At 47.6% G+C, this 27207-nt stretch overlaps 1 protein-coding gene across 1 annotated transcript in view; it reads left to right on the top strand.

Moving 5' to 3' along the window:
• Positions 1–20608, top strand: part of LOC149328199 (uncharacterized) — a 66159-nt gene extending 45551 nt beyond the window's left edge. Inside the window, exons 4-9 of the mRNA XM_089558927.1 lie at positions 13954–14110; positions 15251–15363; positions 15881–16007; positions 16571–16771; positions 17861–17989; positions 20396–20608. Of these exons, the coding sequence (XP_089415053.1) occupies positions 13954–14110; positions 15251–15363; positions 15881–16007; positions 16571–16771; positions 17861–17989; positions 20396–20596 (928 nt within the window). The 3' untranslated portion in view covers positions 20597–20608. The remainder of the gene's footprint in view (positions 1–13953; positions 14111–15250; positions 15364–15880; positions 16008–16570; positions 16772–17860; positions 17990–20395) is intronic.
• Positions 20609–27207: the final 6599 nt, after the last annotated feature.

Raw genomic sequence — 27207 nt, 5'->3', positions numbered from 1 at the left:
ACGTGTTAGCAATTTCTAAGCGTGGTACAAAACGATGTTAGTCAATTCCCATTGTAAACTTGCATGAAAAAAGTGCTGATTTACAACAAACTAGAAAAGAACTCAGAAAACGATTTACAAGGAATTTTAATCGCGATTCATTGCTTCTATGAGACACAGTTCAGATCTTCCCCGTTATATATATATATGCGTGAAATTCAGAAACGCTCCATTTAGGTAAATACTTTTTGCTAGTCGACTTTTCAGACAGAGCCTGTCCTTTTTTGAAGACTTGAAAATTTCAGGCTCTGTCTGAAACGTCGATTAGCAATACATGTTTACCTAAATGAAGCCTTTCTGAATTTCGCATTTTACCTCTAGCAAGCAAGTGCTTTTATTTTTTTGTGCTATATATATCTAATAAGTTGTGGAAGTCACATTAAAATACTTAACAGATTTATTCAACGTTTCGACCAGGGACTGGTCTTTTTGGTCTTTAAAAACACCAGTCCCTGGTCGAAACGTTGAATAAATCTGCTAAGTTTTTTTGTTTCTTTCTTTATTGTGCTTAAGACGGTACAGAAGTAGTGCAAAGGGGCAGAGGCAAAAGACGATAGCAATGAACACCTGACTGGGCCAATGTCCCTACATAACTTGCAGCACAAACAGCACACACATAGGAATGACTGCAAATAAAGCAAACTTGCACCTGAACAGAGGCAATCTGTTGACTACAGAGCAAATTAAAAAGAGCAGGATTGAAGCCAGCACTAAGTAGTCAAATTATACAATTGTGTAAACTAAGCACAAAATCAATTGACAGAATGAGTTGAATAATAAAATACAGAACCAATCAGTGGGCATGGACTCACGCAGTGGAAAATAATAAAATCACAGGACAACACTTTATTATGGTATGCTATTCGCAAGCAGCGTCATTGACCAAATCCTGTAGATATGCTTACAAGTTATACAGAAAATAAATTTTCCCCTTTTTCCTGAAGGAAATCAGGGAAGAACTACAATTAATGATTTCGATTAAAGGCGGGAAAAGACTCAAGCAGTTAGGAATTTGCCAGTTGAGCAGTTGCATACCATAATTCGTTCTAATGAAAGGTTTACAAAAGGAGTGGTGTCTGAAAGCGTAATAAGGTAAACTCTTATTGTAAGTAGAAAAGAAAAGTTCGCCATTTGCTTTCACCTCTAGATTGATAGCTTCGGAAAGCCGCTGGTAATACAAGACTTCAAGTTTCAATATGCCATCTCTTACAAAAATTCAGGGGTACTTTGGCTGTCTAAAGTGTGTAGAGGCGAAAGCGTTTTCCGCACTACTTTGACTGCTTCTGTGGCACTGGTGGCGTCACATGTAATTGAGTACTAATTACTAAGTGATGACAAAGCACTGATTAATGGTTAATTACTGATTAATGTCAGAATACTAATTAACTGCTAATTAATGACGCTTAAGCTTCGCCTTTAGGAGTGGAACGCCACAGCGTGTTGTAGCGCTGCCACGGAACGCCACTACCCGTTCGGCGTGATGCCTTGCCGTTTGAACGCAACGCTTTTTGAGGAAAGGAAATGGCGCAGTAATTCTCTGTCATATCGGTGGACACCTGAACCGCACCGTAGAGGAACGGAGGAAGTGAGAGTGAAAGAAGAAAGACGAAGATGGCCCGTAATGAAGAAAATGAAAATTGTATTTGAGGAAAGAAAATTACGCAGTAACTGTCTCACATATCTCGGTGGACACCCGTCAAAATTCAGGGGGGTGGGGGGGGGTGCACTTTTCTGACCTAAAGTGTGGTCACTGATGTGTGGTTAAGATGTTAAGCTTCGCCTCTAGAGTGGAACGCGACAGCGTCTTGCAACGCTGCCAGGGAGTCCATAGAACGCCATCGCCCATTCGGTTCTACGCCTCGCTTGTTGCCTAAGGTTTTGTTGGCCATATTTAAGCTTCAGTGTTGTTTGTGGCCGAGTTGGCGAGGGCTGCTAGCGCGGGCCGGTGGTAGGCCTTTTCTCTAATGTTATCGGCGAATTTCTGTTTGCGGATGCTGCTCCGGAGTTCTGTGACTTGTAGTTGCACTTGTTGCATCATCTGCTGCATCATCTGCTGCATCATCTGCTGCATCATTTGCTGGATTTCTGCCTTAAATTGACTGAGATCCTCGTTGCCTGTTTGCGACTGGGCTTGGGTTTGTAATGTTTGTGGCTGCGGAGGGCTGTTCGACTTAAGGTCTCGTACTGCCTTCGTGAGCTCTGCTATTTTGCGCTCTAGCTCTGTCTGCCTAGCGCGTGATAGTTCTAATTCGCGTCTCAGCGCTGTTTTCTCCGCGTCCTCCTGTCTAGGTTGGTCGCGGTTGCTGTTTGTGTTTGTGTTCTGTTTGTTAGTTATCCCTCCCGAGTGCGGAATTATCCCTAGACATATGGCAATGGAACTGCAGAGGCTACCGCAAGAAGCAGGGCCTCCTCCAACAACACATTCATACACAACAAGCACCGCCCGACATCATAGCGCTTCAAGAGACGGGCACTACGCCAACACTCGCAGGATATACGTGCTACGAGACTCAAGACAAAGGAAGAACGGCAACCCTAGTCAGTAAGGCGCTCATCGCCATAAACCATGACAAGATTGCCGACACCGACGTAGAACACGTGATAGTAGAAATTATACCAAAGAAGAAAAGAAAGAGGGGCAGCATCTTCCTTGTGAACGCATACAGTCCTCCAAAACAGAGGAAAGCAAAATTCCATGAACTTTTCCATGGCGCACGCAACCTAGCAAAAAACAACACGCTAATCATACTAGGAGACTTCAATGCCATGGACAAAAGCTGGGGATACCAAACAGCTAACCCAAAAGGCAAAGCACTAGCAGCGGCAGCAGAAAACACTGACTGCACCCTCCTCACAGACTCAGACACTCCAACCAGAATCGGAAACAGCGTCAGTACCGACACCTGCCCCGACCTCACATTCATACGGGGAGCGGAACAGGCAGTGTGGGAGAACCTGTTAGAAAATCTGGGCAGTGACCACTATATACTTAAAACACAAGTAACCTCAGACAGGCTAAAGCGCCAGCTGGGATCGGCAAAAATTACGGATTGGAGCGCTTTTCGCGAGGCATGCGACGGGAATCTCGCCGCGAAAGGGATCCAATCGATAGAAGAGTGGGGAAACATGCTGAAAGAAAAACAGCGCAAGTACACTAAAGAAATCGCGCGAACGACGCAGACACCCGAGGTGGACGCCAGGCTGCTCAAGCTATGGGAAGCTAGACGCGGGCTCACCAAGAGGTGGAAGAAACAAAAGTACAACAGAAAACTAAAACTTAAGATCGCAGAAGTCACAGCGAAAGCAGAAGAGTACGCGGCGCAATTGGCAAGGCAAAACTGGCAACAATTCAGTGACTCCCTCAACGGAACTTTGAGCACATCGAGGACGTGGCATATACTCAAGGCTCTCATAGATCCAACAAAAACCAAGGCAGAAAACAACAAAGCCATCTACCGGTTAATCCACCAGTTCAAGGGACCAGATTCAGCACTCCTGGAAAAAGTACGCGTTAAGTGCTTCGGGGACACACACCCAGCAGCTTACGCAGAGCGCTATCGAGGAAGTGAAAACGACACCTTGGACAGACCCATCACGCGAGAAGAGGTCTACGCAGCGATTCGAAACACAACCAGAAATACGGCCGCGGGTGCAGATAAGATCAATAACGCACTCATCCGCAACCTCAGTGATGAGCTAGTCGCTGAATTAACGGACTTTCTCAACAAACACTGGGAAGCGGAGACCGTCCCCGAGGAGTGGAAACATGCGGAGGTTGTCATGATTCCTAAACCAGGCAAGAAACTACAAATTGAGAACCTCAGACCGATCTCGCTCACATCGTGCCTAGGAAAACTGTACGAACGAGTGGTGACGCTGAGATTACAACAGTACATGGAGGACAACGAACTGTATCCCCACAGCATGTTCGGTTTCAGAGCAAAACTATCGACCCAAGATGTACTACTTCAAATCAAAGAAGAAGTACTTGGGAACGTCCCCAAGAGCGGAGAAAACATAATACTGGCATTGGACATCAAGGGGGCTTTTGACAATGTCAGTCACGAGGCTATCCTTACGGGCATGAACGACCTGAACTGCGGAAGGAGAATCTACGGCTACGTCAAAGCCTTCCTCTCAAATAGAACGGCAACGATTGGCCTGGGGGAGCTCAGATCAGACAAATTTCTTACTCCAAATAAAGGAACACCTTAAGGATCGGTCATCTCCCCTACGCTCTTCAACATAGCCATGATTGGCTTGGCAAAACAGTTAAAAGCAATCGACGGCATACACCATGCCATGTATGCCGACGACATCACCATCTGGGTCAACACAGGCTCGCTCGGAGAGAAAGAAGAGAAATTACAAAAGGCAGCCACCTGCGTAGAGAACTACGTCAGAGAAAGAGGGCTAGCATGCTCCACCGAGAAATCAGAGCTCCTAAGAGTTTGGAGAGGAAAACAAAATCGCACAGTCCCCACTAGCGACGACTTAAAGTTGAACGTCTACCTCGACGGGAAGTCGATACCGGAAAAAACACTCATCAGAATCTTGGGGATGTGGATACAGTCAAACCAACGCTGCACTCACACTCTCGCCCTACTCAAAGCATCCACTCTACAAGTGGCCCGCATGATCACGCGCATCTCACACAGACGTCATGGCATGCGAGAGGAGGACACACTTAAGTTGGTCAGAAGCCTGGTAGTCAGCCAAGTGACATACAGCCTCCCCTACTATAATCCCATCAAGAGTGAGGTACAGCAGGCGGACGTGATTCTACGCAAAGCCTACAAAACCGCACTCCACCTTCCTCACAGCACTTCAACTGAAAAGCTCCTAGCCCTAGGACTACACAACACTTTCGATGAATTGAGAGAGGCACAACTAGTCTCCCAACTGCGCAGACTACAACAGACCCCATCTGGCAGGGAGCTCCTAAAGAAACTGGGCCGCGCCGATCAAATTCAAGAAATACAGAGGACAGAAACAATTCCGGACGAATATCGCAACACACTAAAAGTAACGCCAATACCCCGGAACATGGATCCCAACCTACACAAAGCACGCAGAGAGGCAAGGGCTGAATACCTACAAAAGACGTTAGCACCCCAAGAAACGACGGTATACGTGGACGCAGCCACATACACCAGAACAGCGGGGCAGCACAACAGCAATGCGGTAACAACGGTGATTGACTCAACCCTACGCGAGATCACCAGCGCATCACTACAAGACTGTACGATAGTCGAGGCTGAGGAAGCGGCCGTCGCTCTAGCGGCAGCGGAGGGCTATCGGTCTAAACGGTCTCTAAAAATCCTTACAGACTCACAAACAGCATGCCGCAACTACCTACGCGGCAGAATAGGGCACAGAGCGCTCCGCATACTCCGCTCTGGGGGCCACATAACACAACGACAAACAAACGGAGAACCAATCAGGCATACGATAGTATGGACGCCGGGACATACGGGAGTAACAGGGAACCAAGAGGCGGACAGGATAGCTCGAGGGTACACTTATTACCGAGCATCCAACGTAGGCGCCCTCGAGGGGAACGAACCTGGACCCCAAGATTATTCGGCGATTCTAAATTATTACAAGGGCTGCAGAAAGCGGTATCCACCACCGGACAACTCCCTTAGCAGAGAGGACTCTGTCGCGTGGAGACAGCTACAGACGGGCTCCTACCCGAACCTACACGTACTCAACAAAATATATCCAACACAATACAATGACAAATGTCCTTGGTGCCAAGAACCCCCCACGCTGTACCACATAACGTGGGCATGCCAGAGGATAAGCGTGGTACCAGTGATAACAAACCCGAGTGCGGAGCAATGGGAGGGAGTGCTCTCCAGCGATCGTCGGGTCGACCAAGAAGGTCTGATTCGGCGAGCAAAACTGGCAGCAGCATCCAGCGGAGCCCTGGACTAAGGGCAACCGACCTTTGAGCAAGATGGACGAAGCCATCTCAAAACCGCCGAACACAATCCGAATCTAGAGCTAATAAAGTTTTCACTCACTCACTCACTTACGCCTCGCTCGACGGTAAATTGGTTCTTGAGGAAAGGAAATGTATCTGTCTCTCATATCTCGGTGGACACCTAAACTTCGCCGTAACGGGAAGGGAGGAAAATGGGAGTGAACGAAGACACCGTATTCACTAGACGCACCTTTGTTCATTCCAAACAATCGAGCTGGCATGGCGGAATGGATAGCATGCTCGTCTCGCACTCCGAACACCGGGGTTCGATTCCCGAGCTCGACCAATTTCTTACTAGGTTTTATTTATTTATATGGCCTGACTAGAGAAATTAATTAGGCTAAATGGGTAATTAAGCAATTAACTAAGCTCAGTCCCACTTGGAGCATCACTATATGGTCCCTTCAATTGGTTGCATGGTTACTAGCCAAAGTACAATTGGCCCCGTTTGAAATTGGCGCACTGTGACGTCACGACCGTTTCGACCAACTGAAAAGCGTGACATTCTCTGTCGACAACTGCTGCTTACCACGATGACACATTAAAGGCTTTCGCCTTAAAAAAATTCAGTCACGTGTTTATAAGACGATAGGCCATGAATAAATCATAAACCTTTCTTTTGCATCATATATATGGTTATGTGACTTCCCAACTTATATTTTTAAGCAGTTGCCTTTAAGATGTTGTTATCCCTTATATATATATATATATATATATATATATATATATATATATATATATATATATATATATATATATATATATATATATATATAGTTGCTTGGTTTATGGGGTTTAACGTCCCAAAGCGACTAATCTTTCCACTAAGCGACTAATCACCTGAATCTTTTTTTCCACGTCGCGACCATCCGCTGAAAGTTAAACGCATATCATTCCACACTTCTTCGTTTGCTAACTCTTTCATACCACGTACTATAGTCGACTGGAATAATCTACCAACACACATCGCTTCTGAACGGGATCTTAATAAGTTTCAGGAACTTATTACCCAAATGTCTGTTTAGCTTTACTAATTGATTTTACCACTTGCTGCATTCAGCTTTTTTGTTATTTTGTTTTGTTCCTGCGGTTGTTATGCCTCTAAAACACTCTCTGTTCTTTTTTTCGTGTAAATTACAATGTATACTACAGGTTTTTGTTTATTTCTTTTGTTTTCTACATGTGCTTTCTGTTCCTATGTATTGCACCTTGGCGCTTGCTGAATGTTATTTTGAGTTGTGTGTCATTGCTCCCCCTTGTGTAATACCCTCGATTGAGGGCCTTTAGGGGTTTATTGAATAAATTGTAGTGTAGCAGCCGCGCTCGCTCACTGTGGGGAGCTGTGTGAGTGAAATACGACGACGATTCAGAGGCGTGAAGCTCGCTCGCAGCCCTAACGTTTACCTGGACCTTTGCTGGACGTTGGAAGTCGACCAAGGTACTGCTGAGCCACAATCCCCTGTTACATTTGGTGGAGGCTGCTGTACGTTCCCCCTCACATCCTGGAGCTCCGTAGCCGCACCTTACCTTCGGCCTCCGTTATGCCCGAAGTCACCAGCCAGACAACCCCCATCCCTTCGCCTACCATCTTCTGTTCTGGCGGGCTCCGGCAGCGCGATCCCAGCGTCTTCAGTGGTGCCGACGACCAGGATGTCAACGACTGGTTGTCGTCCTACGAGCGCGTCAGCGCCCACAACAAGTGGGACGATACCGCCAAACTTGGTAACGTCCTGTTCTATCTCACCGACATAGCCAACGTGTGGTTCAGAAATCATGAGGCCGACTTGCCGACCTGGTCGTCCTTCAAGACCAGTTTCTCGGAGGTATTTGGCCGCCCGGCTGTGCGCAAATTGCGCGCCGAACAACGCCTCCGCTCCCGCGCTCAGTCCACCACCGAAACCTCCACAAGTTATATAGAAGACGTCCTCGACCTGTGCAAGCGCGTGAACCCATCCATGCCGGAGTCCGACAAAATTAATAACATCTTGAAGGGTCTCTCCGACGACGCGTTCCAGATGTTGCTGGCAAGGAATCCACAAACAGTGGTGGATGTCATATAGCTGTGCCAGAGCTATGACGTCCTCAGGAAGCAGAGAACTTCTACTCGTCGTTCCGGCGTGCACGACGAGTCACTTCCTGCGCCGGCTGTCTGCAGTTTAGATTCTGACCCGGCCTCGCTGCTTCCCGAGATCAAGGCCTTTATACGAGAAGAGGTGGCCCGTCAACTGTCCCTCCTACCTGTGTCTGGCGACTCTGCGCCATCCCTTGATCCCACATTTCGACGCGCCATCCAAGAGCAGGTCGCCGACGCTTTGCCCTCCAGCCCTCGGCTCCCACCTGTGTCTGCCCCTCTCACATATGCCGAGGTTGCCGCCCGACCACGACGCCACGACGCCTATGTTTCCCATCCACCTGTCACGCCGCTGCCACCTCCGCCGGCACCTATTCGTCGTCGTCTGCCACCTCGCCGCGCCGTCATGAACCCATGGCGCACACACGACAACCGCCCCATATGTAATGCCTGTGGCTTGCCGGGCCACGTCGCACGGCTTTGTCGCCAACACGAGCCGAGTTTCCGAGACGGGGCAGGCCCATACCGCTACGACCCTATGCCTCCTTCACCACCCGTTTCCTCCGGCACCCCTGCGGACTCGTTCCCTGTTGACCGCTCTTCCTACTGTTCACGCCGGTCGCCCTCTCCGCGTCGCCGATCTCTCTCTCCCATGCGCCGACGCTCACCTTCCCGTCCAGAGGAAAACTAACAGCCGCAGTTACGGAGGCAAGAACTGCGATTCTATCGAACTCTCCAAGTCCTCCGTCGTCACCCGCAAATGTTATTCAAGTGTTTATTGATGGCGCCGCCGTTCTTGCCCTTGTAGACACGGGCGCTGCTGTATCCGTTATTAGCGCCGCCCTTTGCCGAAGACTCCGTAAAGTGACGACGCCTGTTTCGAACTTTTGCCTCCGCACTGCAAGCTCGCACCGCATTCACCCTCTAGCGTCATGCACAGCTCGCGTTATTATCCGGGATGTTGTGTATATTTTGTGGATGTTCTGGCGGAGGATTTTTCAAGCCGCAAATGTACGGCTTTTCCCTCCGCCTCCTTCCACTTCTTTGTGGAGAATAAAACTTGTATGTATGTATGTATGTATATCGCCGAGTTTTTCGTGCTGTCCCGCTGTTCTCACGATGTCATTCTGGGCTATGACTTTCTAACCTTTCATCATGCGATCATCGACTGTGCCCGTGCCAGCATTGAACTGTCTCCGCTCTGTGCCACCCAGCCGTGCGACACCTCTCCCCGACCTAGTAAAATGCTGGTTGCAAAAGACACTGACATCCCTGCCTTCTCTGCCGCCCTGGTTCCCCTCTCTTGCTTCTGCGTTCCCGATTCGACTGTTCTCTTTACTCCGACTGTTGCTGCTGCCCGTCGCCACTGTTTCCTCCTTCCGTTCGCTCTTCTCACTGTCTGCGATGGCCACAGCGCAATTTACGTTACGAACCCCTTTTCTTGCCCGTCAATGCTTCTCCGTGGCGAATGCCTGGGACATGTCGAATCGGTCGACCATGCTCTCCCATACTCCGTCTCCGAAGAACCTGCCCCTGTCCAAATAGATGCCATTGATTCGTATCCTGCTGCGCCAAACCAAGACACCGTTTCTGTTTTTTCCCGATCTATTGATGCCACCCTTTCGCCACACCAACGTGCAAAGCTCGTGGAGTTCCTTGAACGTTTCCGCCCGTCATTCGACTTCCCACACACCTCTCTTGGCCGCACATCCGTCGTCACACACAGCATCGACACCGGCACGCATGCCCCTCTGCAAAAGCGCCCATATCGCGTGTCGGCCCCTGAGAGCACCGTCATTACCAAAGAAGTGAACGACATGCTTCAGCGCGGTGTCATCCAGCCTTCTCAAAGCCCCTGGGCCTCCCCCGTTGTTCTTGTGAGGAAGAAAGACGGATCCATCCGTTTTTGCGTTGATTACCGTCGCCTCAACAAGATTACGCGAAAGGATGTCTATCCACTTCCCCGTATTGATCATGCCCTCGACTGTTTGCAAGGCGCGGAATTCTTTTTTTCACTGGACCTCCGCTCCGCATACTGGCAGGTGCCCATGGATGCTGCTGACCGGCCAAAGACGGCCTTTGTTACGCCCGATGGCCTCTACGAATTTAACGTCATGCCGTTCGGCTTGTGCAATCCGCCGGCCACATTCGAGCGCATGATGGACACAGTTCTCAGCGGACTCAAGTGGCACACGTGCCTCTGTTACCTGGACGATATCGTAGTCTTTTCTCGAGACTTTTCGTCTCATCTGGTCCGCCTCGAGCGTGTCCTGCAATGTTTGACCGACGCCGGCTTGCAACTGAATTTGAAGAAGTGCTGCTTCGGAGCCCGGCGGCTTACCATCTTGGGCCACGTCGTCTCCAAAGAAGGCGTCCTTCCCGATCCTGCAAAACTGCGCGCAGTCGCCGAGTTCCCTCGACCCACATCCCTGAAAGAGCTGCGTAGCTTCATCGGGCTGTGTTCTTATTTTCGCCGCTTCGTGCGCAATTTCGCTTCCATGCTCTCTCCTCTGACCGATCTGCTTGCCGGCGACGCCAACCTCTCGTCTTGGACACCAGACTGTGATGCGGCATTCACCACGCTTCGCCGCCTGCTTGTCTCCCCGCCGATCCTCCGCCATTTCGACCTCAGCCTGCCCACTGAAATTCACACTGACGCCAGCGGCGTGGGCCTCGGAGCCGTTCTGGCACAGCGGAAGCCCAGCTTCGCCGACCATGTTGAAGCGTATGCCAGCCGCACTTTGACAAAGGCTGAACGGAATTATTCCGTAACAGAAAAGGAATGCTTGGCAATAATTTGGGCTATTGGAAAGTGACGACCTTACCTATACGGTCGCCCATTCTCTGTTGTTACCGACCACCATGCCCTTTGCTGGCTCTCGTTCCTCAAAGACCCCTCAGGACTTCTTGCTCGTTGGGCGTTGCGCTTACAAGAGTACGACATTGAAGTCATCTATCGATCTGGCCGTAAGCATTCTGATGCCGACGCACTATCGCGCTCCCCGCTACCTTGTGACTTCGACTCCACACCTTTCGCCACCACTGATGCCTCTTCTCTTGATATTGCCGACATGCTATTTGCACAACATCAGGACCCCTGGATCGCTTCCCTCCTCGCTCTCCTGTCTTCACCATCTCAGCGACCTGCGACCCGCATTCTCCGTCGACAATTCCGCCACTTTGCCATACGGGACGGCCTACTTTACCGCCGCAACTACCTTTCGGACGGGCGCAAATGGCTCCTTGTCATTCCTCGGCACCTCCGTTCCGACATATGCGCCTCTTTCCACGCCGACCCCCAGTGTGCTCACGCCGGTGTGGTGAAGACCTACACGCGCCTTCAACTCCGCTTCTACTGGCGGGGAATGTACCGTTTTGTCCGACAGTATGTTCGCTCCTGCCCGGAATGCCAGCGTCGTAAAACCTCTTCTCGCCGTTGCATTGCTCCGATGCAGCCTTTGCCTTGCCCCACGCGCCCATTCGACCGCGTTGGCATCGATCTCTACGGGCCCCTTCCCATCACTCCGGCTGGACACCGCTGGGTCATAGTGGCAGTCGATCACCTTACCCGTTACGTCGAAACCTCATCCTTACCATCCGCGTCTGCAGACGACGTCGCGTCTTTCATCTTGCATCACCTCGTTCTACGCCATGGATCCCCTAAGGAACTTCTGAGCGACCGCGGCCGTGTTTTCCTCTCAGACACAGTCGAAGCCCTGCTTCGCCAATGCCGCATTGTTCACCGCTCTACAACGGCCTACCACCCTCAAACGAATGGCATTACTGAATGTTTCAATCGCACATTGAGCGACATGATCGCCATGTATGTTGGCTCTGACCACTCAAATTGGGACCGCATTCTCCCATTCGTGACATATGCTTACAACACTGCTACACAGAGCACAACTGGCTTCTCTCCCTTCTTTCTTCTTTACGGCCGCGAGCCTACCTGTACCATGGATACTGTGCTTCCGTATCGCCCTGATGCTTCCGAGTCCCTTACCCTTTCTCAAGCGGCGACCTATGCTGAGGAATGCCGCCAGCTTGCCCGATCTCTTACAACGCAGGATCAGAACCGCCAGAAGCACCTTCGCGCCCCTACCAGTCCGCCTCCATCTTATACCCCAGACTCGCTCGTGTGGCTTTGGGTTCCTTCAACCAGTCCCGGTCTCTCCACGAAACTGATTTCAAAGTACCAAGGCCCGTACCGTGTCGTCTGCCAGACCTCTCCTGTTAACTACATCATTGAACCGCTTTCGCCGCCCCAAGATGCGCGCCGTCGCGGCCGTGAAACAGTGCACATCGACCGTCTTAAGCTTTACTACGATCCGCCTACCGTGTGTGCTCCTTAAGTCGGCAGGATGCCTCGTTTTTCGCCGGGAGGTAATTGTAGTGTAGCAGCCGCGCTCGCTCACTGTGGGGCGCTGTGTGAGTGAAAGACGACGACGATTCAGAGGCGTGAAGCTCGCTCGCAGCCCTAACGTTTACCTGGACCTTTGCTGGACGTTGGAAGTCGACCAAGGTACTGCTGAGCCACAATCCCCTCTTACAAAATAAATAAATAAGGCTATGAGAGACGCCGTAGTGGAGGCCTCCGGAAATTTCGACCACCTGGGGTTCTTTAACGTGCACTGACATCGCATATATATATATATATATATATATATATATATATATATATATATATATAGTGAAGTATACGCTTCGTTAAAGGAAACATATTTATTCGACTCGACGTTTCGATCGGAAGGCCAATTTTCTTCAGGAGTGGTTTTACTTTGTTAATGCATCCCCTTTTTTAGGGGTGGGCACAGAACAGGTAAGTGGGAAACACAAAGCACATAGCAGAAAAATACACATAAAAATTATTAGAGGCAGTGCGACCCACACGAAAAAAAAAGAAAAGGAGAGTGCGACGAATATGTGCTCAGTAGGAAAATACAACGTCCAGATACGGCCCCTGCTTTGTTAAGCGCCACAGGCTTGCTTATTGAGAGGCGTGTCCAGCTCGGAGGTGCTTGGCAGGTGCATGGCCGTGCAGCAACTTTCGTAGAAAAATGCAGGAACTTGTTCCTTCTCCTGGCTGCGAGGGCAGGGAAAAAAATAAAAAAAATTTAAAAAAATAAAAAAGTTTGACTCTCCAACAGAGAGAGTAGGCAAGAGAAAAAAAGAAAACGAGAAAGCGAAAAGAGCAGAGAAGAAACCTCCTATATATATATATATATATATACATCATGTTATATACCATACACACAAATGCCATACAAGATATAATGCGTAAGGCAAAAATTATCCTATCAGCCAGGCCAGTCTATGCGAAATATCCAGGCCGCTATGAAAACATTATGTGAGAGAATAAACCTCGAAGAAGCCGTTCTGAGAGCGGCTGACAACCAAAGCCGAATACGAACCACAGGCAGTTGGAGTTACTCAAAGAAAAGAAAATAATTAACAAGTAAGGTCCACTATTCTCCTATCCGACGGACAGGTGCTTGAACAAAACAAGAATGTAGCGTACATCAACCAAAAACAGCACTCGACGTCGTACGTCAAATTTGTCGGCCGTCTGTCAGAATTTCAACAACTACGCCAATACTATTGCCGTCACTTCGAAGTGGCGTGGGGACGACTTAGGATCTGTACTACATACGCAGTTGCAGCGACATCTGTGTCCTACTTATAACAGGAGACGACATGTTGGTGGTGGTTGTAGCTGATGGCGCAGAGAGGAGACGCAGAAGTATCTCCAGTGTTAGCCTTGTTCCTCTCCAACGTTTCTGCGTCGTCTTCTCTCGTTTTGCGGTTTGTCCGCCTTTATAATGCATGGTTATTTTTTTATTTTTTCTTCGGCCAGGCTGCGGAGGAATACAATGGTTCTCGCGTCTGATCCCGCTACGAAGACGGAGTTGGAAAACCTTTGGAAGCGGCGCATCTATCATTACGGCCACGTCAACACACCAGCCTTTAATGTCAGCGTTACCGATATTGCGGACCTGATTATGAACGCATGGGTACGTTTCGCGTCTGGCATGCTCTTTCTGCCTTCCGAACTCATTGCGCAATCTCTCGCCTTCTTCAAAAGTACATGAGGAGCTTTTCACTCGACGAATATCAGCTATGATTTACTATTTGGCTGTTCTATACTTGCGAAATCCGCCGGCGAAGACATCTGTCTTTAGTTTTTATCTTTTGTTCTCTATAAAGACTCCGATCTGTGTGAGAATGCTCATTGAGTATTATAACACGATACCCGATCTACTGAGTTCAATTATATTTCTAGAATTAGAAATATGTCAAAGTATTTCTTGTCTCGTGAGTGGCGTATACAGAACATGTTATCAGAACGTGCCCGCACGAACTATCAGTCATGCACTATATGAGTAAACAATAGAATAGTTCATCAAATAACTACCTATTCAGCATGAGTGAATAATTAATCGCCAAGATGTTTAATTAATAATAAACACATTTGTCGGTAATTTATATTGTATCTATAAATTCCTTACATAATTAACATAAATAAATAATTAAATAGTACATTCATGTAGTTACTAGACACTCTAGGAACGGAACCAACGTTTTTGAATGTAGTAGAACCGAGGATAGAACGAAAACGCGACTTAGCAACGGCACAGACATAAAGAAACGACCACGCAGCAACATAATCGGCAACATTAAAGGAAATGCTATTTCGCAATGCTCTAAACAGACATATTTGCACCCCTGGAATTTTTCTTCCTCCACAGTGTTTCTTTGTTTCTTTAATCAGGGGATAAGTTTTTTGGCTACTGAGCACCGATAGGTGCGTTCGATCCGGGCCGCGGGAGCCACCGCTCCTAGGAGACATTGCAAGAATAGCCGTTTTCTGAGGTTCCGAGGGCCTTTATTAATCCAGATGGGGCAATTGTCCGGAGCCCTCGAACAGCGGACACCTCATAGACCGCACCGCTGCTTTCGGATATAATTGCGCACAACTAATCAATGAACGAAACTGGCCTTCATCTACCTTCGAGAGGCTAACCGGCTAATTGGTTTCATGTTCTACAATACTGCGTATTCTAAGGCAACGTTGAGACAACAGAGTAAATGAGGCGGTTACAGCAAAGGGGTCACATGACTACTCTCAATGTTTCCGCGTATTTATTCCGCAGACTATTGCCTCCTTGATGCTTGACAAGGACATCAACGAGAGACCCGTCTACACAGCAGTCGCGCTGCCAATCATCAATGTAAAAGTTGCAGAGTTCGTCGTCGAGCGGCTGAGGTAAGAGCGAATGGGAATGATCTCGAGCAGACTACACAAACCTGTTGCTTTGAAGACACAGGAAATCTTTCGGTAACCGCTTGCAGTTACGAACGCCCTTCTTTATTTAAGCGACATTGTACTAGCTCTTCCTAGGCTTTTGCTGCGTGCAGAATTCACTGGCTCTGCAGCATACTTTTTTCGTAAAAATGGGCCGAATAAGGTCAGGCATTCTAGATTTTCTCACTCTCTCATTCCCTTATCATTTACGAAATCACTGCTACCGTCCTGGTAAAGGTATGAAAGTTTATAAAACCAGATACTGCTAAGCGCATTTAATGTGATCTACGTCTTGTGAGTGAGGGAGAAAATAGACTAATGAGAGGAAAGTTGAAGAGGTGAGCCAGCGGCAACGTCTACCTGGCCTGCTATTCAGCAGTGGGAGAGAGAGAGGGATAAGGAAGAAGTAGAACAGGGAGCGAACATACAGTGGTGATGTGGTAATCAAATAAAATCCCGAAATGTTATGTCGATGCAGGACTACACTGGTGGATATCGTGATTGGCTTGGCACACCAGGTGGGCGAGGACAAGAATAACCCCAACTGCCTGATGATGTCTCCATCATACGTTGACAGCCCCAGCCCGGACTACCCATTCTCTCTGGTATGCGCTCGAATTTCAGGGATATCCTTTTTTCCCAGCACAGTGAAAACCTGCGTTCCCAACGGAGCTCTTGGGATCGCGTCACTTCCTCCTGACCCGGGACCGGACCGGACTGGTTCTTTCATAACACGCTCTTGCGAACAAATGAATTAACCGGGTTTTAATGCCTAACATACTACGCTTCGCACTTGAAATCACTGGCAGAAACCAAACGTCCACCTTACCCGATATCAAGCCTCAAGATAACTGCAATAGCGGCCACCTTACCTGACATTCACTTCATGAGGTACAGCGACCAGAAACGCTGTTGGATGTTCACCTCTGCCAGCGTCTGAATCCCTGCCTTAGTCTTATCAGCAATGTTCGTCCGTAAGAAGGCTTTGCTAAAGGACTGGGGTGTGATTAGCACGGTGAATGTTAACAGAGTGTATGCAACGTGCGCAGGTTTAAATAACAAGTTAATAAACAATTAAAAGAATAGAGCCACACACTTATGCCTTAAGCAACTGTCGGTGCTTATTACTTGCTTTTCTCTCTTTCGCACGTACTGAACAACGGCACAGCGTCTCTGGCACGAGGTGTTCCAGACTATTGGTGATGCTGAGCTGCCCACGACGCTGGCTATGTCTGTGGGAATTCCACTTCGCCGCTACAAACCCCGCTACCCGAGTCAATGTTCACAGTTTGACAGCGACACGACTAAACAGTTGATCATGGGCCCGTGCAAGCCGTTCCCTGGACCTCAATTGGCTGGCATCCTGGAGGTAAGACCGGGCAATGTAAATTTCCGCAAGGACCCTCAAATAAAAATATGTGTACACAAACGCGTGGAAATAAGCTTGAGATAGGGAGTGTTAAAACAGTCCGAGGCATCGATTCATGCAGCATCGTTTTGCTGTGTATCGTACGTACGACCTGAGCAGTTTTTTGAGATCATAGGTGTTATTACGGTAAGTGAGGGAACAAGACTTAACAAAAATAGTCTGGAAGCCTTTCGGCTGTTTACAAAGTATAAAAGTCCGATGGCAATGTTAGAAGTCGCAGTGGTGATCTAGTAGCAAGAGAAAAAAGAAAAACAGTCACTTTAAACACGAATTGTGCCGGTTTAGACCTTCAGAATGTTCTGGCTGCCAACAGTACAACTTTTGTTTAAAATTTTTGAGCGCCTGTTACCCTCTCTGCGATTGTAGTTACTGGTCATTACTTAGGTACGCGTGTGTATTACAAAGACATATTGTTATGCACTGTTTGTGCCATATACCTAATCGCGGATTTCAATTATTCGTTGGTCAATTAGCCTCCGCTATTACCTTGAAATATTTGCATAAAATAGCTTAATTTTGCAAATCATTACAAGCCTTTCTAGGTCATTATTCTGGCCAATAAAACATTACCATATTACACCTGATGCTTACAAAAGTATCCATGCTCAGCATTCTTGGACATCGACAACCTGTAACATCTTTTGGTGGCTTCCTCCTGGGCGCATTTCATGTCTAACCGCGTCCTTTCATTTAAACACGCAATCGCATTACCTTGGTAAAAAAAATACTTTTGAGAAAGCACATAGTGTTCGCCTTTCACGTTACATATTGCCAAAACCGCTACTTTATATTAGGAGAAAAGCAAAATTTTATAACATTTTTCTGTGCTCTGAAGCATTCTTGCAAATTCAGATGAGGTGCCCACAAAATCTGTCTCATAGAGTATACCCAGTATACCGAGGAAGGTCGAAAGAATTTTATAAAATCCTTCAAAATAAATTGACTAACTGAGCGATAGTGCTTTGCACGTGGCTCTGCTGATTACCATGCGAACCCTGCCCCAAAGAAATGCGGGTGATCTCTGCGCAGGTTTGCCAGTCGCGTACGCCTTGGGAAGGGCATTTCTCGTGGGACGCTGACACCTCCAGCGAATTCTATTTCGATAAGAGCGCGTGCTGGCTGTACATAAACGACGGATCGGGGTCGCTCAGACACAAGGTGAGGTTGGCTTCATCCTAAGGTTGGTTTCCTCCACTTCCGACGAGCGCAGCTATTAGCTCGGACTGCCCTCCCAAGCAGCGCAGGTAATCCGGTAAACATTGGACATGTATTGGCAGAAGCTGGTCCCACAAAGGACCAGAGTGAAACCATCCACTTACAATATTAGCCCGATTAGCTGTCCTTCTTGGGCTACTACCCGTTTTTGTGAAGCGCAAAGAACAGTGCAAAAAGTGAAGAAATATGCAGGAGAGTGCACAAACAGGCGCCGTTGTCCTCTATTTTTTTAAGCACTTACCTCTCACTTGGTAGCAACTTTTATCCTTTTTATTCTTTTCCCACGGCTACCTACATCCTTTGAGCGGTGCGTACAGATGGCACGGATATGCTTGCGACTTCGTAAGGTCGGCATGCAGGCTGCAATGCAGCTAGCTGAGCCTGTTTTGGCTGTAACCACTGTGTTACAGTCCTGATACGCATTTTTTGTGGGCTCCTAACGAAAGCCTACGTTAGTGTATTCACTCTTTTGTCATATGCTGATATGAAGCGCAGCCCTCCATCGATCAAACGGGCTAAAAAACGACAGACTCGCCCATGAAGACGCACAAAAGCCAAAAAAAAAAAGATTTGTATTTCTATTCAGGTTTGAAAGGAGTCCGAACGCTTCACGGCTTTCATGAACAATGTTTTTCTTTACCCATATCTTGCCTCCCAGCTTCCGGACTGTGGAGTATTCTCAGTATGATTAAGTAACGGGGTTAAGGAATGGTTAAAGACCGGGAGGCGGGGGTGGGGGGGTGCTAGTGAATCTAGTCGAACTGCATGCCGGCGCAAGTGGCCAGTAGTGTGACATACATGCATAGAAATGACGGAAGAGTCAATTCGAAGCCCCGATCAAATCACTGGCTTCACCTGGTCTGCTTAGGCTGGCTACGGGTATATACCCACCCGTCTTGTTATAAAAGACTGCTCCTTTATTGGTGCCTCAGGTACATCCGAATTGACATATTGAGTACAAAAAAAAAAACACGTGCCATTTTAGGCCCTTCACAAAGCGACTCAGGCTATGAGGGACTCCGTAGTGAAGGGCTCCGGAAATTTCGACCACCTGGGGTCAGTTTCACGTTAAAGAACTCCAGGTGGCCCAAATTTCTGGAGCACTTCAATACGTCGTCCCTCATAGCCTCAGTCGCTTTGGGACGTTAAACACCCATAAACCAAACCAATTTTTCCCACATTTTAAAGTAACGGGCGTAAGGCGCGCGTACCTAACCTTGGGATCCGTTTATTTCGCTCAGTTTTCGGTTCTTGTGGGTTTTACTCCTCCCTGCTTATTCGCAGGCCGAATGATGCCAAACAAGGAACGGTGGCCTAACCTATCCAGATGTCCCGAATATCTCCTCGTTATCTTGCACGTATGGATCCACATAATGCAACACAAGATGGGGAACTTGGTTCACGTAAGCAAGCGGGCCTATTGGAACAGGTTCAGTTGTCAAGTGGCAGTTTCGCATGTTATGTTTCGATTGTCTTAAAGCCTACCTGGTAATATGTTTTCGGAATAGGGAGTTACATCAACATCTGTTATGTAAAATTTACTCCGACTGTAGCTTGACATCAGCGGCATTGGGGCCAGAAGCATAGGTCAGGTCCGTATATTTACTGCCAGAAGTGAGGCTTTCTTATCAAAAATCCCGTGATTATAACCCTACGTCGGAGAGAACATAACGTGGCTTTAGCTGGAAATTCCAAATTCTCCCGCGCACGTCCGCGGCACTATCGTTTGCAAGCAGACACGCGAAGCTCTTTTTAGAGCGAGAGCTGTACTTTTGGTGGTGCAACTTCCGATTTCGATGTGGATGAGACAATGACCTTCAATGCCTCACAAGGTCAAACGAACTTAACTGCGTGGTGGTATGGCCAAAGCTAAGGTAGTACGATCACGTGATCACATGACTGACCATTGGGCATCTGACCTTGACCTTTGACCTTGACCCTTGACCTTGGCAATTGATATGATGCAGTGAGTACCTCATCGACAGTGGCCTTCAATGCCTCATAGGGACAAACAGAACTTAACTGTATGGTGGTAGGAACCAAGTTATGGTATTATGACCAAGTGATCATATGACTATGACCATTGGTACCTCACCTTGACATCTGACCTTGACCTTGACATTTGATTTGATACAATGGAGTCCATGCTTGAGAGAGCTCTCGCTCTTGTCGCTTGGTTCAAGTCACGTTGAACCCCAGGCATTTTGAAGCTGTTTGTATAATCCCGGAGCTGACTCCGATTGCTGCAAAGGCACTGCCATGTGGATCTATTTGCAATAGTGACATGTGTCTTAGCGTTCGAAGCCGAGTACCACGATCATGAATATCTTTTTTCTTCTACGTTAACAGCTATGTTATATCAAGCAGAACTACACGTCTCTCAAGTACATCATAGCCGCCATGGACATTGACTACTCGGACCCGGGGTTCTACAAGCTGCGCTGGCTCCAGAGTCTAATCACGTTTTTCCAAGACCTCTACACTGTGCCGGATATGATAATGTACTGCCATATGTTAGATTACCATCCAGCATGTCATAGATACGGTTGATGATTGTTGAGAAGCCCCAGCATCACTGAGCAAAGGAGAATTCTTCGCAGCAAACCGTCTACTTACCTTCACAACTTTTCAAAGATTTACTGTGCTGACAAAAAAAAAATGAGTATGGAACAGATTAGAGAGCACACAAGGGAGAAGATTGTTGGTATTAGTTGTCCGCACTGGACGATTACACTATCTCCCTTTGGCTCTTTCTCGGTTTCAATGTGATCACATTTTATATTGTGTCACCCTGAGTCATCTGGCATGAGATGCCGTTCCCCATATCACACATAGCTCCGTCATCTGGCATGAGATGCCGTTCCCCATATCACACATAGCTCCGAAAGAGTGAGTTTCAAATAAAGTTGAAAGTTCGGGCTCCATGTTGTCGTTTGCCTTCTTCACTGTCCGCTTCCGCTAGGACCGTGCCTTTTAGTGGAGCTCAAATCTCCCAGCCCGTGACTGTTGCAATAAAACTGAAGAATTAGAGTTTATTTGTGCACTCTTGTACTGTGCCATGTGTCTTTGCATTGTGTCATGCAGACAATTTTCGCTCTTCTAGGTGGTAAAATAGACCGGCAGTCGTCTTTTGGGACTTTCTATGGGAGATATCAGGTCCTCGATAGTGTCTGCAACTGCAGCTGCACAGAGCATATTGTACTGTCTGGTAAGCGAAGTTTCTCGACAAATTCAAACTCATATTCGCGCCGGAGGAAGCCATTCATGCAACACTTGCTGTAAATCCAGTGTGTGGCAAATTTCTTTAAATGGACTAAAACTGACGGAAATAGAATTTGCATTTCTAAATGCAGTGCACAAGCTGCCGCGGTCATTAAAAACGTGCAAAGTTTTAAATATGCGTGCAACTATGTGCTATGTGCAGTCTTCGCCAAAAGTAACCCGGCACAGGTGGTTTGTTTCTTAGCCTCGTAGCGAAGCATTCATGGCAGCCCTTAAAGGAGCCCAGAAACACAATCTTAGTTAACTGTTTTGCCTGTTGATTGCATACAGTGAGTTATAATGGTGCTATTAGCGTCGGTAATACCGCGTATATTCCGTTGTTTAATATCTTAATGTCCTCCCAAAAACAACTTCATGGCTCTGATGGTGTCGCCACACAGTGGCGGGTTTTTAGCAGCGGATATGACATCACCTGGCGCGAGCTTGATGATCGGACAAACAGTAAATATACTGCAAATTGTGTGAATAAATAGACACACATTTTGCACCTGTCTGCGTTTTATATTAGATCAACAAAACAACTTGTTTGTCTTAGAGAAAAGCCCTGCAAAGCAAGTAAAATAAAAATACATCACCAGGGGCGCTCTGGCATGGAAACGACGCTGCCAGTCTCAGCAAAAACGAGTTACAGGGAGCAGGCAACCATGGAGTACAAACTTCCGCGACGTGCTCTGGCTGGCTGTTTTGATTGGTTGCGCCAGGTGCCGTCATTGGGAGAGCGAAATAGGGGTGGGAAGCCCCGCCAAAATCGAGTTGAGGGCAGCGTTTTGTTTGCTTGTATTTTGAAATTTCTCCACTGAATAACTCCCGTTCCTGTGCATCGATTCCTGTAATTCTTTTTAAGTCAGCATCTGTGTGACATAAAGAACCCACCTGAAGTATAGCCGGCATCCCCCCAAGCAGTGTTTCGCAGCCCCTTTAAGCCCTGATTCTGTGTAAAGTGTGAAGAAGCCCTTGCCCTCATGTTCTGACACCTTTCGGTCTTTAGGGCTGCCTTGAAGGCTCCGTTATGCGGTTGAGAAGCAAAAACCTGTTGCTCGGTTACTTTTGGCAAAGGGGATACGTACAAGAACGTGGCAAAGACTTATCGCACAATGTCTTGTCCTTCCACTCAGAATTGGGTTAGAATGAATGAATGATTGAATCAATGAATGGTGTTAAAACATATGTTGGACGTAAAGAACAAGAAAGTCACTTCCAACGCACTTTTGGAGCAGGCCGTATCGGCAGGTCATGATATCTGCTGGGAAGGGACTTCTATCATCGCCAAAGAAAACTGGCTTCCACGCCAGTATCTCGAGTCCGTGGTGATTGACTACTGAAAAAAGAGTTAATCTTAACGCCGGAAACCTCCCGCCAACATACGCAAGGTGCTTGGGACGATTATTGAAGCGCATTTAAGCTCCGCTCTTCTAGAATAAATTTCAGTGAACAAGGCTTTCGTATGGAAGCCGATACGTCTTCTCTTTTTCCGGTGTCAGCGTCTTTTTTTCTCTTGAAATAAATTTTTGAATTGCGTTCTGGGATCGTAATAATGTAATAGAAAAATTTAGCTTGATATTTTTCACAAGTGATATGAATTGTAAACTAAGATCAAGCTCAAATAACAAAATTAAATTCCATAGAAAGCTTGGCAAGATATTGCTGCATTGAATGCAAGGACACAGGCGAGGAAACACAGGAAAAAATCACGATAGGTGCTGCTTAAACACAGTGTCAGACCAAAGTAAATTTTTCCTCTTTAGCATTCGCGTTTATTGAGCTAGCGGTGCAGCAGGGTGCTTAGCAGGGCACAGAGGGTCAGTCAGCCCTAGGAGCGCCGAATCCGTGCCGTCCATTCCCGGTTACCGCGGCGCATATTCCTTAAATAGCGCGAACAGAAGCCACGCCATGAAAGCGCTATTTCGCCTTCACTCCACGCAAGGTATCGTGCCACAGCCCCCCGCCCTCTTCAAAGAGACACGCCGTAGTAGGGCTGAAGCGAAGGCTAAAGCCTGGCCTGTAGCAAATCGATACTTTCACCTCCCAAGTGACCACCTCACACAGACTGCATGAACCGGAGGTGGTAATAACGCTCTCTCACCGTGCCCGCAGCTCAGCCGAGAGGCACGGGTGGTGACGACGCACCTTGGGAAGTATTTTAGAGCGACAGCTCCATTCCTCGGGGCACAATTAACGACTCCGATGTTGCTGAGGTATTGACCTTCAGTGCCTCACTAGGTCAAACCGAACTTAACTGCGTAGTGGTTATAGCCCAATCTATGGTAGTATGACTACGGGATCATATGACAGATCACTGGGTATCCTACCTTGACCTTTGACCTTCACATTTGATTTTAGACAGTGGACACCATGTCAACAATGAGATTTAATGTCTCACAAGGTCAAACAGAACTTAACTTCATGGTGGTATGGTCTAAGCTATGGTAGTATGAACACGTGATAATATGACTATGATCATTGTGTGTGTGATCTTCACCTCTGAACTTGACCCTTCACCTTGACATTTGATTTGCTTAACAGAGCTTTCACTCGTATAACCAGGTTCAAGCCGCGTTGAGCCCCAGGCATCTTTTTTTATCTAAAATACAGTAGGTGCGCTCCCAGAGCCTGCCTACTTCCCCTCTCTCCCCATGTCATAGCCGTGCTTAATTCCGAGCGGCAAGAGGTGTTTCTGCGTGTCTGCTCTTCAAACTAATATTTCCGAGCATAAACGCCATATATGTCGAGAGGAATGCGTTAGCACGTGGGCGCCGATCTCGTGAGTGCACTGACCTTTGCCGTAGGAGTGAAAACTAACCCCTGCGGCACGAATTTGTGGCGCCGCCTGGGTGCAGCTGCGAAAATAGTGCAAAGCGCGAGAGGCTAGCAGCTTAACTAGCGGCGAGAAAGGTTGCATGTCATGCTTTACTATTCTTTGAAATCATTTCAGACACGATCAAATCTATTTAAATAAGGAGCCCAGTTTGATCGAGCGTTGGCTTCAAGCGGTCACCCGTTGAAATTTTGCACGCGCGTTGAATTCTCCGCGTGCTGTTTAGTTTGAAGTCTGCCTTCGGCGCATGGAATGCGCAGCACGAGAGGTTTGAAGTTTTTCGTGAAGACGAAGACTTCCAAAGGATAGCCCTAGATTCCTCAGTTTTTTTTTTTTATGAGCCGCTTGAGATAAGCCTGAATGAATTTTTACCCTACTTGGACTGGCACCAAACCCTGGTCAATCCCATGCCATGAGCATATGCCATCGCTGCAGAGGCAACAACATAGAGTTTCTTACTATTACCTAGAGGGAAAGCTGGCAAGCCGTCTATGGGAGTTTGCATGGAGACCCCACGTGACCACCTCAGCCACCATGGGCGCTCAAAGCATCATGGGGCGGTGAGCTACTTGTTGCGGAACTGCAACTTTTGGCCAAAAAATAATAAAAAAATAAAGCTGTTTGATAGCTACAAACGTCCTAACATTCAATATCTTGTCTAATGATTGCAACAAACGAGCAGAAAAGCATTTAAGTGCAAAGTTTGCCTAAAATAAGACATGACTAGCTTTCCTATTGGCCAAGTGATGAACACTAAAAAAACTAATATTTCGTAATTAACAGGCGCACTTTTAAAAGTAAATATGTTTTAAAAAAAAATGTTGTTGTTTAGATACTTTAAGAGGTTTTTTAATGGCATTTTGGAAGAGTAAAACCTTTTATTGGCGTCGTGTGTCGTCGCGTCTTCACTACTATGGCTTTTGCACACTGCGTTCGCGCGAAAGTCGTCTGCGCACACACGAACTACGTTTTCGGAATGAAACGCCTTAGTACTGCCACTCTGTGTTCCCGAAAAACTACGACTGTGCCGCAACAAGTAGCTCACCGCCCCATGATGCTTTGAGCGTCCATGTTGGCTGAAGTGCAGCGCCGCCAGCTTTCCCTCTAGGTAGTAGTAAGAAACTCTATGGGCAACAACCACAAGCTTGCAGTTGTTTCCAGCTTAACGCATGAAAAGGCCTGCGACCTTGGCTCGATGGTCTAAAGCGGCGGCAAGCGATTGTATGTCCAACATTACTCGAGAAAATATTTGCATATTAGAATACTATTAGGTATTTTATGGACATATTGAAGGGAATGGTTCATTCTTCCAATGCGTAGCAAAAGCTTTCTTACATAGTGTTTCCCTCACTCTGATCGAGCAGTTAGGACCCCAGAGAAAGCCAAACAGAACGCTCTTGACCACAGCAAAAGCGGTAATAGCAAAACAATGCAGGCCTACCGAAGAAAGATCCGCAGATATGTTCATTGTCACAATGAAATCTTACAGTATATGAAAAAATTGCGTTCATCAACTGGTCCTCGTTCACGATGTTTTTGTCCAAAAATACTGGGCATGGAACTTCTTCGCGCTTCCTGGGGTTTGAATTCCACTCGAGTTCGTAAATAAGGGAGGGATTTTGTTTTTTTTTTCTAGCAGACTGTACACCGACAGGTAGACGCCGGATTTTCGTTCGCATGATCGTTCTAATGCTAACGTATTAAATAAGACTGACCACCCTAGCCACGTCTGTGCAATGCCTGCAGCTCTGCTGTTGTACCATCTCCAGCCGGCGGGCCATGCAGGTAGTAAAAAGGAGAGATCACAAACGTCACAGTTTGTGGACTGCGATCACAAACATCACATTCCTCACAACTCCCGCTTTGCGAAAGTAAGGCGCTTCTTCAAAGTTTCGCTATTGAACATACTGGCCGACATAGACGCCATTGTCTGCAAATAAAGAGAAAGATGCTTCTAACACTGCTCTGCTACTGTAAAAACTACGGATGAGAACATTTACCTTGTCTCTCACGCAAGGATAACAGCAGGTGATAGGCACTATCGCTCCAACCCTACGGCCAAATCATGGCAGTTCAGGCCGAGTTCTAAGGGAGCACGAAGCATGCTCAAGTCATCTGTAGAGGAAATGAGGCGCTTGCCGCCTCAATTATAAATTCCTTCTTTGGCGATTCCACCGTGCGGTTATGTATAATCGTTTGTTAGGCCAACAACAACGACTAAATTCATCGCAGCCCCTTTTTAGAACAAGAAGAAGAACAGGAAACTCAGTCATAAGACGCCACACTGATTTATCTGAGTACACTCACATTCTTGGCAAAGGCCGAGAATGGTTACCTGTCATTCGTTCGTTGGGCAGTCGTTCGTAGGGGGCCGCCTGGTTCTTACACTTCAGTCTTGCGGAGTAAAGTGCGCCACCAATGCGCACAGGTTGTTGTGCTCCCAGACGCCATTAAACAGCGTGGGGGTAGCTGTTCAGGTGTTTCACGAGATGCTCTCAACTTAGCGTTACAAGCTCAGCCAGAAACGAGCTACAGAGTGGCAAAGGGGGATGTCGTTTGTTGCACAGTTTCGCCAATGGCAAGTCAGAGAAGCGGTCGGAGTCTAAGGTTCGCAAACAAAACGTCCTTTGTGTAGCGAAGAGACGATGCAGAGGATTAACATAGCATTCATAAGAAAACATGCACAGTATTAACGGACGCAACGCAACACGTAACAGAGGCAACAATACAAGGGAGAACCTGCAACTAAAGTGCACTTGGACACGAGAGAGGCAAACACAAAAACGCAATTTCTTCACTGAGCTCTGAGTCAGTCCGACGGAGGATTACGTTGTTGCCGTCCCGAAGACTGGCGCGCTACCTGTCTAGTACCTTGCTGGGCCTCACCAGCGTGGTCGCAAGTGTTTTGCGGGAGCGGTTCTCGTAAGCTGGAACTGCTATATGGGCGCTGAACGTCCCTTATGTACGTATAGAGCGCGCTACGGCTGTTTGTCGCTTCGCGCCAAGCCAGGCGCACACGTACACTCCGCATCGAGAGTATAACCGCCCTTTCATCCTCCCACCG

Source organism: Amblyomma mixtum, chromosome 9, assembly GCF_055824585.1.
Source record: "Amblyomma mixtum isolate Tamu chromosome 9, ASM5582458v1, whole genome shotgun sequence".
In the NCBI taxonomy this organism is placed as follows: domain Eukaryota; kingdom Metazoa; phylum Arthropoda; class Arachnida; order Ixodida; family Ixodidae; genus Amblyomma; species Amblyomma mixtum.
Note: the sequence above shows the minus strand (reverse complement) of the source record. Positions and strands in the feature narration are given on the sequence as shown.